Source organism: Microtus ochrogaster, unplaced genomic scaffold (genome assembly GCF_000317375.1).
Source record: "Microtus ochrogaster isolate Prairie Vole_2 unplaced genomic scaffold, MicOch1.0 UNK6, whole genome shotgun sequence".
NCBI lineage: Eukaryota > Metazoa > Chordata > Mammalia > Rodentia > Cricetidae > Microtus > Microtus ochrogaster.
The window spans coordinates 11,780,002-11,793,851 of record NW_004949104.1 but is presented as its reverse complement, the minus strand read 5'-3'; the positions used below and the strand labels follow the sequence as shown (position 1 = coordinate 11,793,851).

The 13,850-nt window shown below is 49.1% G+C and overlaps 1 protein-coding gene across 2 annotated transcripts in view; it reads right to left on the bottom strand.

Annotated features, from left to right (window-relative positions):
- Positions 1-13,850, bottom strand: part of Zmat5 (zinc finger matrin-type 5) — a 29,577-nt gene that overhangs the window by 8,301 nt on the left and 7,426 nt on the right. For both annotated transcript variants that reach the window (XM_005366142.3, XM_013353405.2), the window contains exons 2-3: positions 3,802-3,955; positions 131-193 (exon numbers count right to left, since the gene is read on the bottom strand). In XM_005366142.3, the coding sequence (XP_005366199.1) occupies positions 131-193; positions 3,802-3,928 (190 nt within the window). In that variant the 5' untranslated portion in view covers positions 3,929-3,955. The remainder of the gene's footprint in view (positions 1-130; positions 194-3,801; positions 3,956-13,850) is intronic.

Here is a 13,850-nt window from a genome sequence, read left to right as displayed (position 1 = left end):
AAAAAAAAAAAAAAAGCCAAAACTACAAAGTGGTTCAGGATGGTGGCAGGGACTGGAGGAGACACTACTGGGTGCCATGAAGGCCAGACAAGATGCTGCTTGTCTATAAGGACCAGAGCTGAGCACGTACCTGTCAGCAGGAATTTCCTGCAAGGTCTCTTGTTCTGTTCATCCAGCAAGATGGCAGCTGCATCTGGAAGAGAAGTATGGATTCAGATGACTCCACCAACGGAGATGGAACCTCAAGGGCTTGGCATCGGTGGCATATAGTCATAAGAAGAGAAGAGAGCTCTCCACCGGTGGAGGGGGTGTGAGCTAGGGTGGGCCACAGTGGATAGAGATGGTGGATAGAGATGGTGGATAAAAGGATTCAAACTGAGGACCTCCACTCCTCACACCCCTCAGGACTAGCTAAAGCCACGAGGCAGTCTGAGGTTAGAGGTGCTCCAGCTGTCTGCCAATGGGTTTAGATGGGGGTGGGGGACCTCTGTGCGCTATCTTCCTAACCTCTGCAGGTCTGTGAGTAAAGTCACAGACCACACACAGATGTTCTGCTCCGTGGCAGGCCACATGTCCAACTGTGATCTCCTGCCTAGTGATATCATGGTTGTTCCAGTCTGTGACGTTCACACAACAGTGTATCCCTGTTATTAAGTGGCATGTGATATTTCAACATGAAAAACTTCCCAGAAAGTCCTGATGCACAGGACTGTCGCCTTCTATCCCTGCCAGGGGCCAGGGAAGGCTCCCGGAGCAAGACTGTGGTTCCTAGTCTTTTCATTTTCCTGACTCCAGTGGTGGGTACTCGGCCACACTAGCCACTACCCTGTACAGGACTTGCGAGTGATCATTCTAGGTGTTCATTTTAGCCCTGGTTTCCCGTTTCTCCTCTCTTTATGCTCATCATACAGTTTTGAATTTGTGTGCTTCTCAGCAGGAAAAGAATCTGCTAGTGGACGAGGCATGGAGGTGAGTACCCACAGCCCTCGCTACTTGGAAGGTGACACAGGAGGACGGTTGAAGTGTAAGAGTTCAAGGCCAGCTTAGGCCTTGTAGCCAGATACTGTTTCAAAACAAACAGGAAATCTGAGTAAGGTAGAGAAGGTGACCCTGAGCTCAGAGGTTCTTCTCAGCATGCTAGACAAGAGGAGAAGGACTGGATGTTCACCCACACCTTTCCAGAGGCCGTGGCTCTTGAGTCTGGAAGGCCTGAGCTTGAGCCCTAGCTGTATGTGGCCACAGGAAGCTGCTGTCTTTCCAGGGTTGTTCTTCCCCACGTAATGGGAAGAAAAGTTCCCATTTGGCAGGGCTGTTGTGAAAGCTTCACAGAACAACAGATGGGGAGCCCTTGAGAAGTGGGTCGCAATCCTGCTGGTGCTTCAGAGTCACAGGATCTGGGCAGCACTTGAGAGCACTGCCAAGCGGCCTTCCTCCGTGAGAACAGCTCCATCTTGTAGGGGCAGGGGCTGAGCCTGAGACAGGGCATGTGGTCAGGAAGTAGCAGCACCGAACCTGCTCGTTCAATGTGGCCGGGTAAGTGGACAGCGCCAAGGGGATGCTTCCTTCCAGAGCAGCAGTGGCTGGCGGGGCTGGCAGTCCTCTGGGACTGGAGCTGGCTGTCAGAGAATTCATTCCAGCTCGGACTACAGACACTAATGCCTACCCTCTCAGGATCCTTCTAAGCCAAACCTGGATCCCAGACAAGGGGTCCAGCTCTGGCTGGTGTCGCTCCACCCCACTCACTTCAGAAGCATGGGGCAGCTATGGACAATCAATCCACTCCTCTCAGGGTCTCTGTTGTTCAGTAGGTCTTGAACTTATCCTCCTGCTTCATCCTCCTGTGTGCTGGAATTATAGGCCTGCATCACCAAGGGTGATTCTCAGGTTCTGCCTGTATTTTTCCTCTTTGGGCAGGATCTCATTAAATAGCCCTGGCTAGCCTTGAACTCACTGTATTGCCCTGGCCATCTTAAACTCTTCATCCTCCTACCTCAGTTTCCTGAGTGCTGGGATTATAGGTATGCACTTTTTCCAGGATCTGCTTTAATTTCTCCAAGAGGGAGAGTCATAATAATTGCTAAAAATTCCTCAGTGCCCCTGAAGGATGCCAGACTGAGAAAGTGAACAGAACGCAAGCTCTGCTCAGAGAGGCCCTGCTTCCCTGCATGACACGTGACCTGAAGTATCAATCCTTCAAGCTTCACCGTCCCAAATACCCAGCTGCCCCTGGTGCCCCATGCTTGTTTGCTCAGTTTAGCCCTTCATCTCTCAAACACTCACTAAGCATATCCTTCCTGTGTACCAGGCACTGTGCCAGGCTGAGTATTTGGTACAGAGCAAATGAGACCCCGTCCTTCCTCCCAGTCCTACAGCTGCTCTAGTCTACACAGACGTCAAGGCGGTAAGTGTTGAACCTGTCACCAGATGACATTCCCTGGCCCTGGGGATGGGAGGCATTCCTGACGTGGTGAGTTCCAGACAACCAGGCTACACAGTGAGTCTCTGTCTTTAAACAAACAAACAAAACCCCTCACCCCACAACCTGCACCCGGAGATCATATCAGGGGATCAATGTTTTGTTTTGATTGAGATAAGCTCTTATAGTGTGTGCAGGTTGGCTTGGTGATTCGTGCCTGTGAAGGCTGAGGCAGGAGAATTGCTGCAAGGTCAAGGCCACCTTGGGCTACAAAGTGAGTTCCAGGTCTACAGTCAGTAAGATCTTGTTTAAAAAAATAAAGCAAGGGGCTGAAGAGATGTCTCAGTGGTTAAGAGCACTGGCTGCTCTTCCAGAGAACCAGGGTTCAGTTCCCAGCACCCACATGGCATCTTGCAGCTGTCTATAACTCCAGTTCTTATACAGACAGACATGCAGGCACAGCACCAAGGCACACAAAATAAAAGTAAATTAAAAAAAATCTAAAAAACATAAAACTGCTGCCCTCAAGATAGTCTTGCTTCAGGTTCCCAAGTAACAGCAGCAAGTTACTAAGTTTAGCTATCATCTTTTCCTTAAAGGTTCCTAGGTAATCTTAATGCATAGTCAGGGTTGCAAGTCACTATTGTACAGAGTTACTCAGAGAAAGAAATGGCTTCCCTTCTCAAGTCTTCTTGGCTGCTAAGACTAAGTTTTTAGCTTCCCAATCTGGGCACCAATACTACCCCATCTCAGTCCAGGGACTCCTGGTCCACTGTAGCCTCAATGCCAATCTCCTGTACCTTTCAGCTGGCTCAGTACAGCTCCTATCCATCTCTCTACTCGGTTTTTGCCTTACTGCCTTTGCAATGCTGGGAATCAAATATAAAGTCTTCCGCATGCTAGGCACACAATCCGTCTGAGTTATTGCCTCAGCCCTTGGCTTTGTTGGTTTTTTTTGACACAGGGCCTGGCTAGCCTGGAACTCACTATGTGGACCAGGCTGGCCTTGCTCAAACTCCTAGAGATTCACCTACCTTTGCCTCCGGAGTGCTTGAAATAAAGGTGTTATTTATTGTGTTATCCCCACAAGCTGTCCTCTGACCTCCACATACATTCACACTGGGCAAATGCACACACGCACACATCCCACATGCAATTAAAAAAAGAGCAGAAGAGGACCTGGGTTCAATTTATAGCACCTACATGGTGCTTCACGACCACCCGTAACTCCACTGCAGGGCATCTGATACCTTCTTCTGACCTTCTGTACTTACATATGTGCAGGCAAATACTAACATATATACAATAAAAATAAATATTTAAAAAAAAGAGGCCACTGCAGTCTGTCCCTAAAGAGGCCCAGTCACGGAGCCGCGAGCACCCACCTCGGAACATGTCGTACCACACCTTCTTGGCCTTGAGGTGCTGCAGCCCATTTAGGTGCTTCTTCCGGTTGTGGAGGTTGTCCTGGAAGGAGCGGTCACAGTAATCACAGAAGTATCGCTTCCCCATGGCCACCTCCACCAAATGCTAGGGCCCCTGCAGAGCCAACAAAGCACTGGTCAGTCAGTTGAAGAGCAGATCACTGAGCACGGCAGCTTGGCCCCAGGCCTTGTTTCCTGGGTAGTTTCCCGGATGACAGTTAGGGGTGGCAGACCTCACTCCAGAGGGCTTACACTTCTGCTCTACAGTCTCGAACACTGGCTGAGCTACAACTTCTTTATATTTATTTATTTATCTATTTTGTTTTTTCAAGACAGGGTCTCTCTGAAAAACCACCCTGGCTGTCCCAGAACTCGCTTTGTAGAACAGGCTGGCCTTGAACTCACAGAGTTCCAACTGCCTCTGCCTCCCAAGTGCTGGGATTAAAGGCGTGCGCCACCACACCCAGATGGAGGTGTATCTTTTTTAAGCTTCTAGGTAACTCTAGGAGTAGACAGGCTGGAGGACATCACCTTAAGCCCTCTGGCTAGCCTCTTTCCGGACCCCGACCTCCTGTGTCCTCTCTGCTCCTCACACGTCAGGTATGTGGTCACCTTCCTGCATAAGCTGCGGCTGACCTGGATGCTGCCCGTCAGACACTTGTGACACTTGCTCACTCAGTCCTTTGATCTCTGCTCAAATGCCATGACCCTGGACCTGAACACACAGGAGCTGCTTTCCTTTTCCTCACAGCACTTACCTCCTTTAGAGCAATAATTAGTTGTTATGTCACTGTCTTTCTTTTCCAGCAAGAAGGTAAACCCAAGAAGGCAACTCTATTCTGCTGTCTCTTAGGTGCCCCAGCACCTAAATGATACTTGAACAGAGTAGGTAGGCAATCAAGCATTTGCAGAATAAATCAATGAATCACCGCATTCCCTTTGGGACAACTGGGGTTCAGAGGGAGGAAGTAATTTGCCTAATGTCATACAGCTGGGAAGCAAAAGCAAATACAGGTCCCCTAAAAATTCTGTTGCCAAGGGTCCCCCCTCCTACAGCCAGCTTAGTGCTCAGGGAAGCCAGCGAGCTCCACAGCAGGTGCCTACTACTGCAGCTTGGGAGAGCTCCCCAGCCGGCCTCAGACGGAAACGAGAGCACCGCAGTTCTTAAGGCCCTTCAACAACAGTTCCCTCGCCACCATTCCCACGCCAGGAGCCTGCAGCCCAAGGTGGACAATGATTTTTGTCAGCTCCACAGCCAAGTCCTGCATTGCAGCCCACTGGGAGTTTTCAAGAAAGACTGCAAAGACCAAGTCAGAGCAACCCCTCCCATGACAAAAGAGGCTCCTGAGGCCCAGAGGAAGATGGAAATGACTTCCCGAGGTTACAAGGTAGCTGCCTGAAGTAGTCAAAGCTGCAGACTGCCATGCACCTGGCAAACTAGGCTGACTCTGGGACTCAATCCACAGAGCAAACAGATGGGGGAACACAGCTCAGGAAGAAGGGACTGGGAGAGAAGGAGAGACACAGTTGCCCTGGATGGTTCAGGCACTAAGCAGGCTGATGGGGAAAGTTACTCCTGCTGCAGACAGGGATGGCAGCCATTAAGTCAGGGGCTGTAATGGGATCAGGAACAGCTAGTCATTCCAAATGAAAACGTATAAAACCTCTCTTCTCCCATTACTTCCAAGAAACTGCATCCCAGACAGGAGGACTTGATCTATTAAATTTGGCAGCTCTAATGCACCCCGTCTTGCCAATAAACTTATAGGAATTGGATTGAAATTGTAAGAGATGAACGCTTAACGGCCGAGTGCTTAACCAAGCCATTCACAGAGCTTGAAGCTCCAAGGAGCTGCTGGCTGTGGAGAGTAATGGGAAAAGGAGGGGCGGAGGAAGGTATCCCCCTGGGAGACTGACATGAACAGGAGCAGTGGCTCTGGTTCTGCAACAGACGGAGGTGGACAAAACCAGAGCACAGAGAAGCCAGCCGTGTGACCTTGTGCAAGTCACTGTCCCTTCTTGACACCTACAATTTCCTGTGTGAATATGAGGCAGTGGATCTGAATGGTCGCAGACACAAACTTACATATTAAGGCCAGGCTACAGTTCAGCGGCAAAGCACTTGCTCAGCACTCATGTGCAATGGGCTCAGTCCCTAGCACCACAAATAAAATGGCTATGAATGGAAACTTCATGTTCAGCATCAAGCAAGTGCCCAGAAAGCATTGGAGCTGCGGTTCTGAGCATGTCATACACTGACTGAGAGTTTTGCATGCATCGTCCCACAAAGCCTTGCATGACCTGCAATGCCCATGAGACTTCAGGAGAAGGGCACTGAGACTCCAAGAAACAAAGTCACTCAGGCAAGGCCACATTACTAGAAGGCAGCTGAGCGGGGCTCAGAACCCGGGTGGGCTGTCTGCACTACTAACCACTTCAGTCTCCAACAAACGTACTGACTTTTCACTCACCCCCAGTACCATGCTGGCCCCTTTGAAGCCCCAAATGTACATATTGAAACCTACTTAGGAATGAGAAAGAAGGCTGAGGATCAGAGAGGTACTATGGGGTGCCCTGGCCATAGAACAGATTTCAGAACAGGGAAGCCTCTATTCACACCACTGCAAACACTAGCCCACTAGGAAATCAAGGCCACACGCCTCTCTGACTGCCTGCTCAGCCACACCAGAAACCAAATAAGCCCCAGAGGGGCTGTATTTCTTTTTTTTTTTTTTTTTAAGATAGAGTTTCTTAGTAGCTACCTATGGAGCCAGTCCTGGAACTCGCTCTGTAGACAGTCTGACCTCAAACTCACAGATATCCACCTGCCTCTGCCTCCCGAGTGCTGGGATTAAAGGTGTGTGTCACCACCGCCCGGCTTGGGGACTGCTTTCTAACTTTGGTCTGAGCAGTCATTTGATTCTGACTGTTCCTTACGAAAGCAGGGATGTCAGAGTGGCCATGGATGGCGGTGAGCATCAGAGCATTCATGTCTTCACTGAACACAGCACCAGGCCCACAGAGGTCCTCAGGAAACCCTAGCTATCAGCATTTAGCTTACTGATGGCTGTTAGTACAGGGTGCTGAAACTGGATGCCAGTGTTCAAGTGAGCCCTGGAAATAGCCAATTTACACTGCAGATAAGACAAGTGAGTCTAAGAGAGGACCACAGAGCTTCCAAAGTCCACAGCACTAAAGGCAGAGGAGGGACTGGACCCTCTGCACCACAGGCCAGACTGATTCCCACACTGCATGATGGCTTCACAGCCTGCACTGCCCAGGGACAACAGAAGAGGCTCAGAGCTTTTTACCTCATAGCCAGGTGCTCAAAGGAAGCCATGCCTTGGCAGGAGCTGGCCTAAACAAGGTCAGACAAGACATTCTAGGCACCTGATCCAGCTGCCTCCCACTAAGGGCTAGGGCACATATTTAGGGACAGCCTACAGAACCTGCGAGCCAGCTACAGCATCTTGCCACACTGTAAACAGAATCATTCATGCCACAGCCAGGCATCCTGGCACAAAGCACACCCTGTGCCGCTGTGCTCCTTGACCCTGAGTTGGCAGAAGGGAGACAGCTGGAGTGTCTATGCACTGGGCCCAGACAGCAGTGTGGGGTGCTGACTAAGCTGACCTTCTCCACCATGATTCATCCTCATCTTCAGCAGTGTGAGCTAGGCCCTGTCCGGAACAGAGTGATCCAGCCCCCACGCCCCACCAAGAACACAGGTGGTACCACCAACCCACTCCCAGGAAGCAGGTCCACGGCTATAACACTATCTGCTGGCTCCCCAAAGCTTCACCAGATGCCAGGGCTGGTTATTCATGGCCAGAGAACAATGCTTAAGCTAGTCAGACTTAGGTCTTCTGGGACCACACAGCAGATTCTAATCCCAATGCCCTCTGCTAAGTGATTTCAAGTACTGAGTGTGCCCGTAGCTATAAACCAGGTCTCACAGCTCACAGCACAATAACTCTTCAGCATCCACAAGGGATGGGTTCCAGGACCCTCATGAATATCACCTTCCCCAGCTCATCCTTTATATAAAATGTCACAGAATTTCCATCTAACCCACACACAGCCTCTTGTCTATTTTACGTCATCTTGAGTATTTATAATATCTAGTATATGTAAATGTTATGGAATCAGTTGTTTTCTTGTATTGTATAGGGAATAATGACAAGAAAAAATATACATATGCAGTACTTTATTTCTGTTTTGAGACATGGTTTCTCTGTGTAGCTCTGGTTGTCCTGGAATATACTCTGTATATTCTATAGACCAGGTTAGCCTCTAATTCAGAGATCTGCCTGCCTCTGCCTCCTGAGTGCTGAGATTAACTGTGCACCACCACTCCAGCCACCCTTTGAAAACTGTAGTCAAACAATGCCTCAGGACCCTGATATCCCACTTCGCATGAAGGCTTATTCTCTTGTGGGTCTTCTTCCCCTTCCAGAACACAGGCTCAAGGGCAAAGAACTCTGTCTAGCCCACCAACTGCCAGGAACACACTGCCTGCAGAATAAATGAGTGGCTTGCAGAGCCAAACCCTCCCTCCACCTTGCTGGATGCCATTTCCTCCCAGGCCCTTTTTGGAAAAGCCAAGCAGGCAGGCCTCTCACACAGGATACCTGACTCTTGCAGAGCTGTTCTGCTGTGTAGCTGCTGCCCATGGAACTTACCCTGTCCTAGCTGTCTCACTGCACCTGATGACCTTACAGGCTCAATGAGCACCCTCTACCATAGAGGTACAGGAGGGAAGAAAAGAGACAGGGGAGGGGGTAAGGGAAACAGCTCCAGCTTTGATTCACGTATGCTAGTGTCTCACTTTCATTCTTTAGAAATGTTTTTTAAAATTTATTCTTACCTGTATGAGTGCTTTGTCTGCATATGTGTATATGTATCACACATGTGCAGTACGCACAGAGGCCAGAAGAGGGTACTGGAATTGGAGTTATAGATGGCTTTGAGCCCCCATGCGGATGCTAGGAACTTAACCTGGGTCCTCTGGAAGAGCAGTTAGTACTCTTAATGGCTGAGCCACCTCTCCAGTTTGGAGATTGAATGGAGCCTTGTGTATACTCGGCAAGTGCCCTTCACTGAGCTACAGATCCCCACACCCCCACCCTCTTTTTTGGGTTTTTCTGTGTTTCTCTGTGTTTGCCCTGGTTGTCCTGGAACCAGCTCTTGCAGACCAGGCTGGCCTCGAATTCTGAGATTTACCTGTCTCTGCCTCCCGAGTGCTGGGATTAAAGGTGTGGGCCACCACTGGCAGCCTCCATTTCATTCTTATTTCACTTTCACAGAGGTCCTTTTGAGGTGCAACATGAGGAGCAGCTCCTCAGTACACCTCACCTGGTCACAGCTGGCAGAATTAACAATAACGGCAACAATTATCGCTCGTGATAACACGGTCTTATCCTAAAGGCTAGTAATATTGAGCCATGCTGTGCTGGAGGCTCCACAGCCAAAGCATCCCAGAGCAGGGCAGACATTCGCACTTCATCAGAATCGTTCCTCCCACTGTGTGCATCTTTGGCACAGGGCTAAAATAAGCCACAGCTTGGCCTGACCAGGGGCTGGAACGTGGCTGCAATTACCCTGGACTTGTGCTCACCACACGCTGCCCTCAGGCTCACCTGCCATTTCTTCTAATTATGTCACCATCGGACCCAGGTAAACAGTAAAGCCCAGCTTTATCACATGCCCACGAATAGCACAGCAGGGTCCCAGTGCCATGTTTGCCGCTGGGAACTGATGGCATCAGAACTGGTCTGTGGTGATGGTCCAAAGCTGCCTGCTCCAGACCCCGCTCCAAAGGAAGTGCCAAGGAAATGCAGGTGGGCCTTGTATACAGGAGCACTTACAGGTGCTGCAAGGCTGCACTGCAAGCACTGTCTCGTCCAGTCCTCAGCCCTGCTTGCCCGCTAGCCACTCTGGATGAACTGCATCACCTCATTCCCAGCAAGCTAAGGCTGTTGAGGGCCTACCAATTGGGTAGTCTGGGTCAGGGCCAGGATCTAAGCAGGTGCTGCTCCCAAGTCCTCAGAGTAACAGTCTAGGGTGGTAGATGATGCTGAAGTGGAGAGCAGGGGCTGTGTGGACCGACCCCTGAAAGCTAGTTCTTCCTAAGTACCGAGTTCCTAACTTAAGGTGGTTACACACCTTCCATAGGAACTGTACTTAAAATACCAAATGCTGGAACACATAGGATACTGGGCATCAGAAGCAGGCCACAGCAGCCCATTGGTTAGTCCAAAATGAAGCACCAATTGAGAAGCACCTGCAAGCCCTCGACCCAGGTCTGAACTCAAGTCCCTACTGCCCATGGCTATAAATTTCCCTCTGTACTTCATCTGGGAGGTTTTCCAAGACGCTTCTGACCTGTCACATATGCTGAGCACTTGGCACACCAATGGTACCCATTGTGGAAGGAGCGGCCAGCCCCTACACACAGTTCCTTCTAAAACTGTGTCAGGGTTGATCTATATGACCTGACCAAGAAGAGACATGCTACTTCCAAGGACAAGTTACAACTCAACTTGGCTCTCTCTCTAGTCAGTCACTCCAGTCTGGGTAGCTAGCTACCAGAGTCAACAGTGTTGATGGTAAAGCCCACATGGTCAGGGGCTGAGACCCTGACACCCCACTTCCCCACTCCTAGGTGCCTCCTTCCAGCCCAGGCCAATCTCAGATGACTATACTCCGGCTGACAGTCTGACTAGAATCATCCAGTTAAGCCCCGACCAAATTCCTGACCCTCAAAAATAACATGAGATGATAATAAAATAATAAATGCTTGTTGGCAGCATGTGCTGGAGACAAAGGCAGGTGGATCACGGGGAGTTCAAAGCCAGTCTAGTCTACTTAGTAAGTTCAAGGCTAAACAGTGTAAGACCTTGTCTCAAAAAACAAAACAAAAATATTGATTTAAGTCACCAAGTTTTGTTTTTTGAGGGGGGTGATTTATTATGCATCAAAGACAATGGAGTGGAATACATGAATTTCAGAGACCATCTAACAGCTGGGTGCTGTAGTGCACACCTTTAATCCCAGTACTGGGGGGTAGAGGCAGGTGATCTGTAAGGTCAAGGCCAGTCTGGTCTACATAGAGAATTCCAGGCCAGCCTGGTCTTAAAAACAAAAAAATCCCAAACCAAACCAACAACAAAAAGCATTTAACAATCTGTGATCGCCACAGGTGCACACATTTCTGAGCTGCATCACCAAAGCCCCTACTCCACACACACAACTCTAAGGCACCGTATTCCCCATTCATGTGTTCACCAGAAAACCCAGTGTCTGCTCTCACAAGGACCACGAGGTGTGTGCTCAGGCTGGCTGACAGATCTGCCACTGCAGATTGTCAAGCTTTGTGCCCCAGAACTCCATTGGGACAGGGTACTCCTCCAAGAAAGACACAGAAGGTCACAAAGTCATAGGACACAGTTGAATGACCTAATGTGAAAACCCAAAAATGCTCAAAATTTGAAACTTCATGATGGTCAGAAAGTCAAACTCATCCTTTCAGATTAAAAATCTGAACTCTGAGGCACTTTTGGTCATATGAGTGTAGGCAGTTTTTGTTTTGAAACAGGCTTTCACAATGTAGCCCTGGCTGGCCTGGAACTCACGGAGATCTGCCTCTGCCTCCGTGCTGGGATTGAAGGTGTGAGCCACATCTGGCTTCCCAGGCATATTTTGTGACTGCGAACACTAAAATCTAACTGTGCAACACCAGGAGCAGCTGGTGGTACCCACTGCTAGCTACATGCCAGGCAAGCTGCTCAGAGTTCCATGTGGGGTGGGGTGGGAGCTCAACAGCATAGTCCACAAAGCCTGGTGTGTTAGTTCTACCACAACCCTCATTTCGGTCCGCAAATAGTCCACACAGAGAGCACTGTTGGGAGAGCAGGAACAGGATGTGAGCCACAGTTAAAGGCTGGTACCACAGTCACTAAACTACTTGGCAGGTGACTGGAGGTAAGAGTCACTTGATCCCAGGATTAAAGGCCAGGCTGAGCAACAGCAAGACCACTTTAGACAAAAAAGCCCCAGAAAGGCTAAGTGTGGTGAGTCAAGCAAGTAGTCCCAGCCATAGTAGGTGAGACAAGAGGATCAGGAGTTTAAAGCTGGCCTTGGCTACAAAATGAATTTGTGGCCAGCCTGGAACACACACACGACCTTGTCTCAAACACACAAACAGCAAAAGTACAAGTCAAGTCAAAGGAAATTCTTGAACAGCTGCTCTTAATTTTAAGTGGAAAATGGTTTATCATTACAACCATACACAACAGAATACCATTTCTCAAAGCAAAAGAATCTTCCTCCTGGCTGGAGGGATGGCTCAGCAGTTAAGAACATTGGCTGTTCATCCAGAGTACCCAGGTTCAATTCCCAGCACCTACATAGCAGCTCACAACTGTCTACAACTCTAGTTCTAGACACCCTTTGGATCTGACACCCTCACACAGACATACATGCAGGCGAAACACCAACGTACATAAAAATAAATCTTTTGCTTCTCTGTTGTGTGTATTTTGTTTTTCGAGACAGGGTTTCTCTGTATAGCTCTGGCTGTCCTGTAACTCACTCTGTAGACCAGGCTGGCCTTGATCCCAGAGATCCTGTCCTGTCTCCTGAGTATTAGGATTAAAGGTGTGTGCCACTGCCACTCAGCTAAATAAACTTTTTTTGTTGTTGTTGTTTGTTTTTTGAGACAGGGTTTCTCTGCAAAACAGTCCTAGCTGTCTTGGAACTAGCTCTTGTAGACCAGGCTGGCCTGGAACTCACAAAGATCCACCTGCCTCTGCCTCCTAAGTGCTGTGATTAAGGCGTTCACCACCACCACCCAGCTAAATAAATCTTTAAGAAAATAAATCTTCCTCCACTACACACATAAAGAACATAAAGACTAGAACTGACATAGAGCATTTACTGTGGCTATTCCTGGCTCAGGAATTACATGTACTTTATTTCACTTTGCATTTTGTTATTCTTATAAGAAGTTCTATATTTAATGTAGATTGTTTGAAAACATATAAAACCAAAAATATTCCCTTCAAAAAGTGGGGACTGAACAGACTGGTGTCTCATGCTTTTATTCCCAGCACACTGAAGGTACAGGCAGACCTTTGTGAGTTTGAGCCCAGACTGGTCTACATTGCAATTTCTAGGCTAGTCATGGTTACACAGTGAGACCCTGCCCCCCAAAGGGAGTGGAGAGAAGGCTCAGTGGTTGACAGCGCTCAGTGCTCTTACAGAGGGCCAGTGTCCAGTCCTCAGCCCCCACATGTTGTGAGAGACTCAATCCCTATCCACAGGTCCAGAGGATTCAATGTCCTCTTTTGACCTCCACTGGCACCACACACACACACGTGGTGCACACACGCGCACGTGCACGCGCGCGCACACACACAAAGATTAAACATTCATATACACACATACACAAATATTTTTTTAAAAACTTGTAAGTATGAACTGAGATGTGGCTCAGTAGTAGAGCATTTACTTGGCACATTTGAAACTCTGGGTTTAAATCTGTCAGAAAAGGATAAATTTTACTCTTTCCCCCTTAGGAGACTACCAGGATGGTTCCAAGGACTTTGTTCACCTGGATAAATCAACCTGGGTGGAAGTTGAAAAGGACAGAATAAATATTTCCTTCAGTTCCCACTGAGTGAGCACCAAGGAGACCCTGGTTCTAAGCAGACCCGGCCTAGCAACCCCACGTGAGGTGGGCTGCACCTGGTTCTGGGTGCTGGCCCACAGCTGCAGACAGTTTCTCATCAGATGGTTACAGGTCTCAGGAGGCCGCAGTTTCCATAGGAGAGACAAAAACAGTCTGAAGGAGCCTCCTGAACTAAATACTGGACTCCAAACCATGTCTGCCTCCTCCTCCTTCCTGTCATCAAGCCAGACCTCACGTCCTCACTCGTAGCCAAGGCCCCTGATGCTGCTGGCCTGCATCACGCATCATAGCAGCCCTCCTAAAATCAGCCCTATGCAAC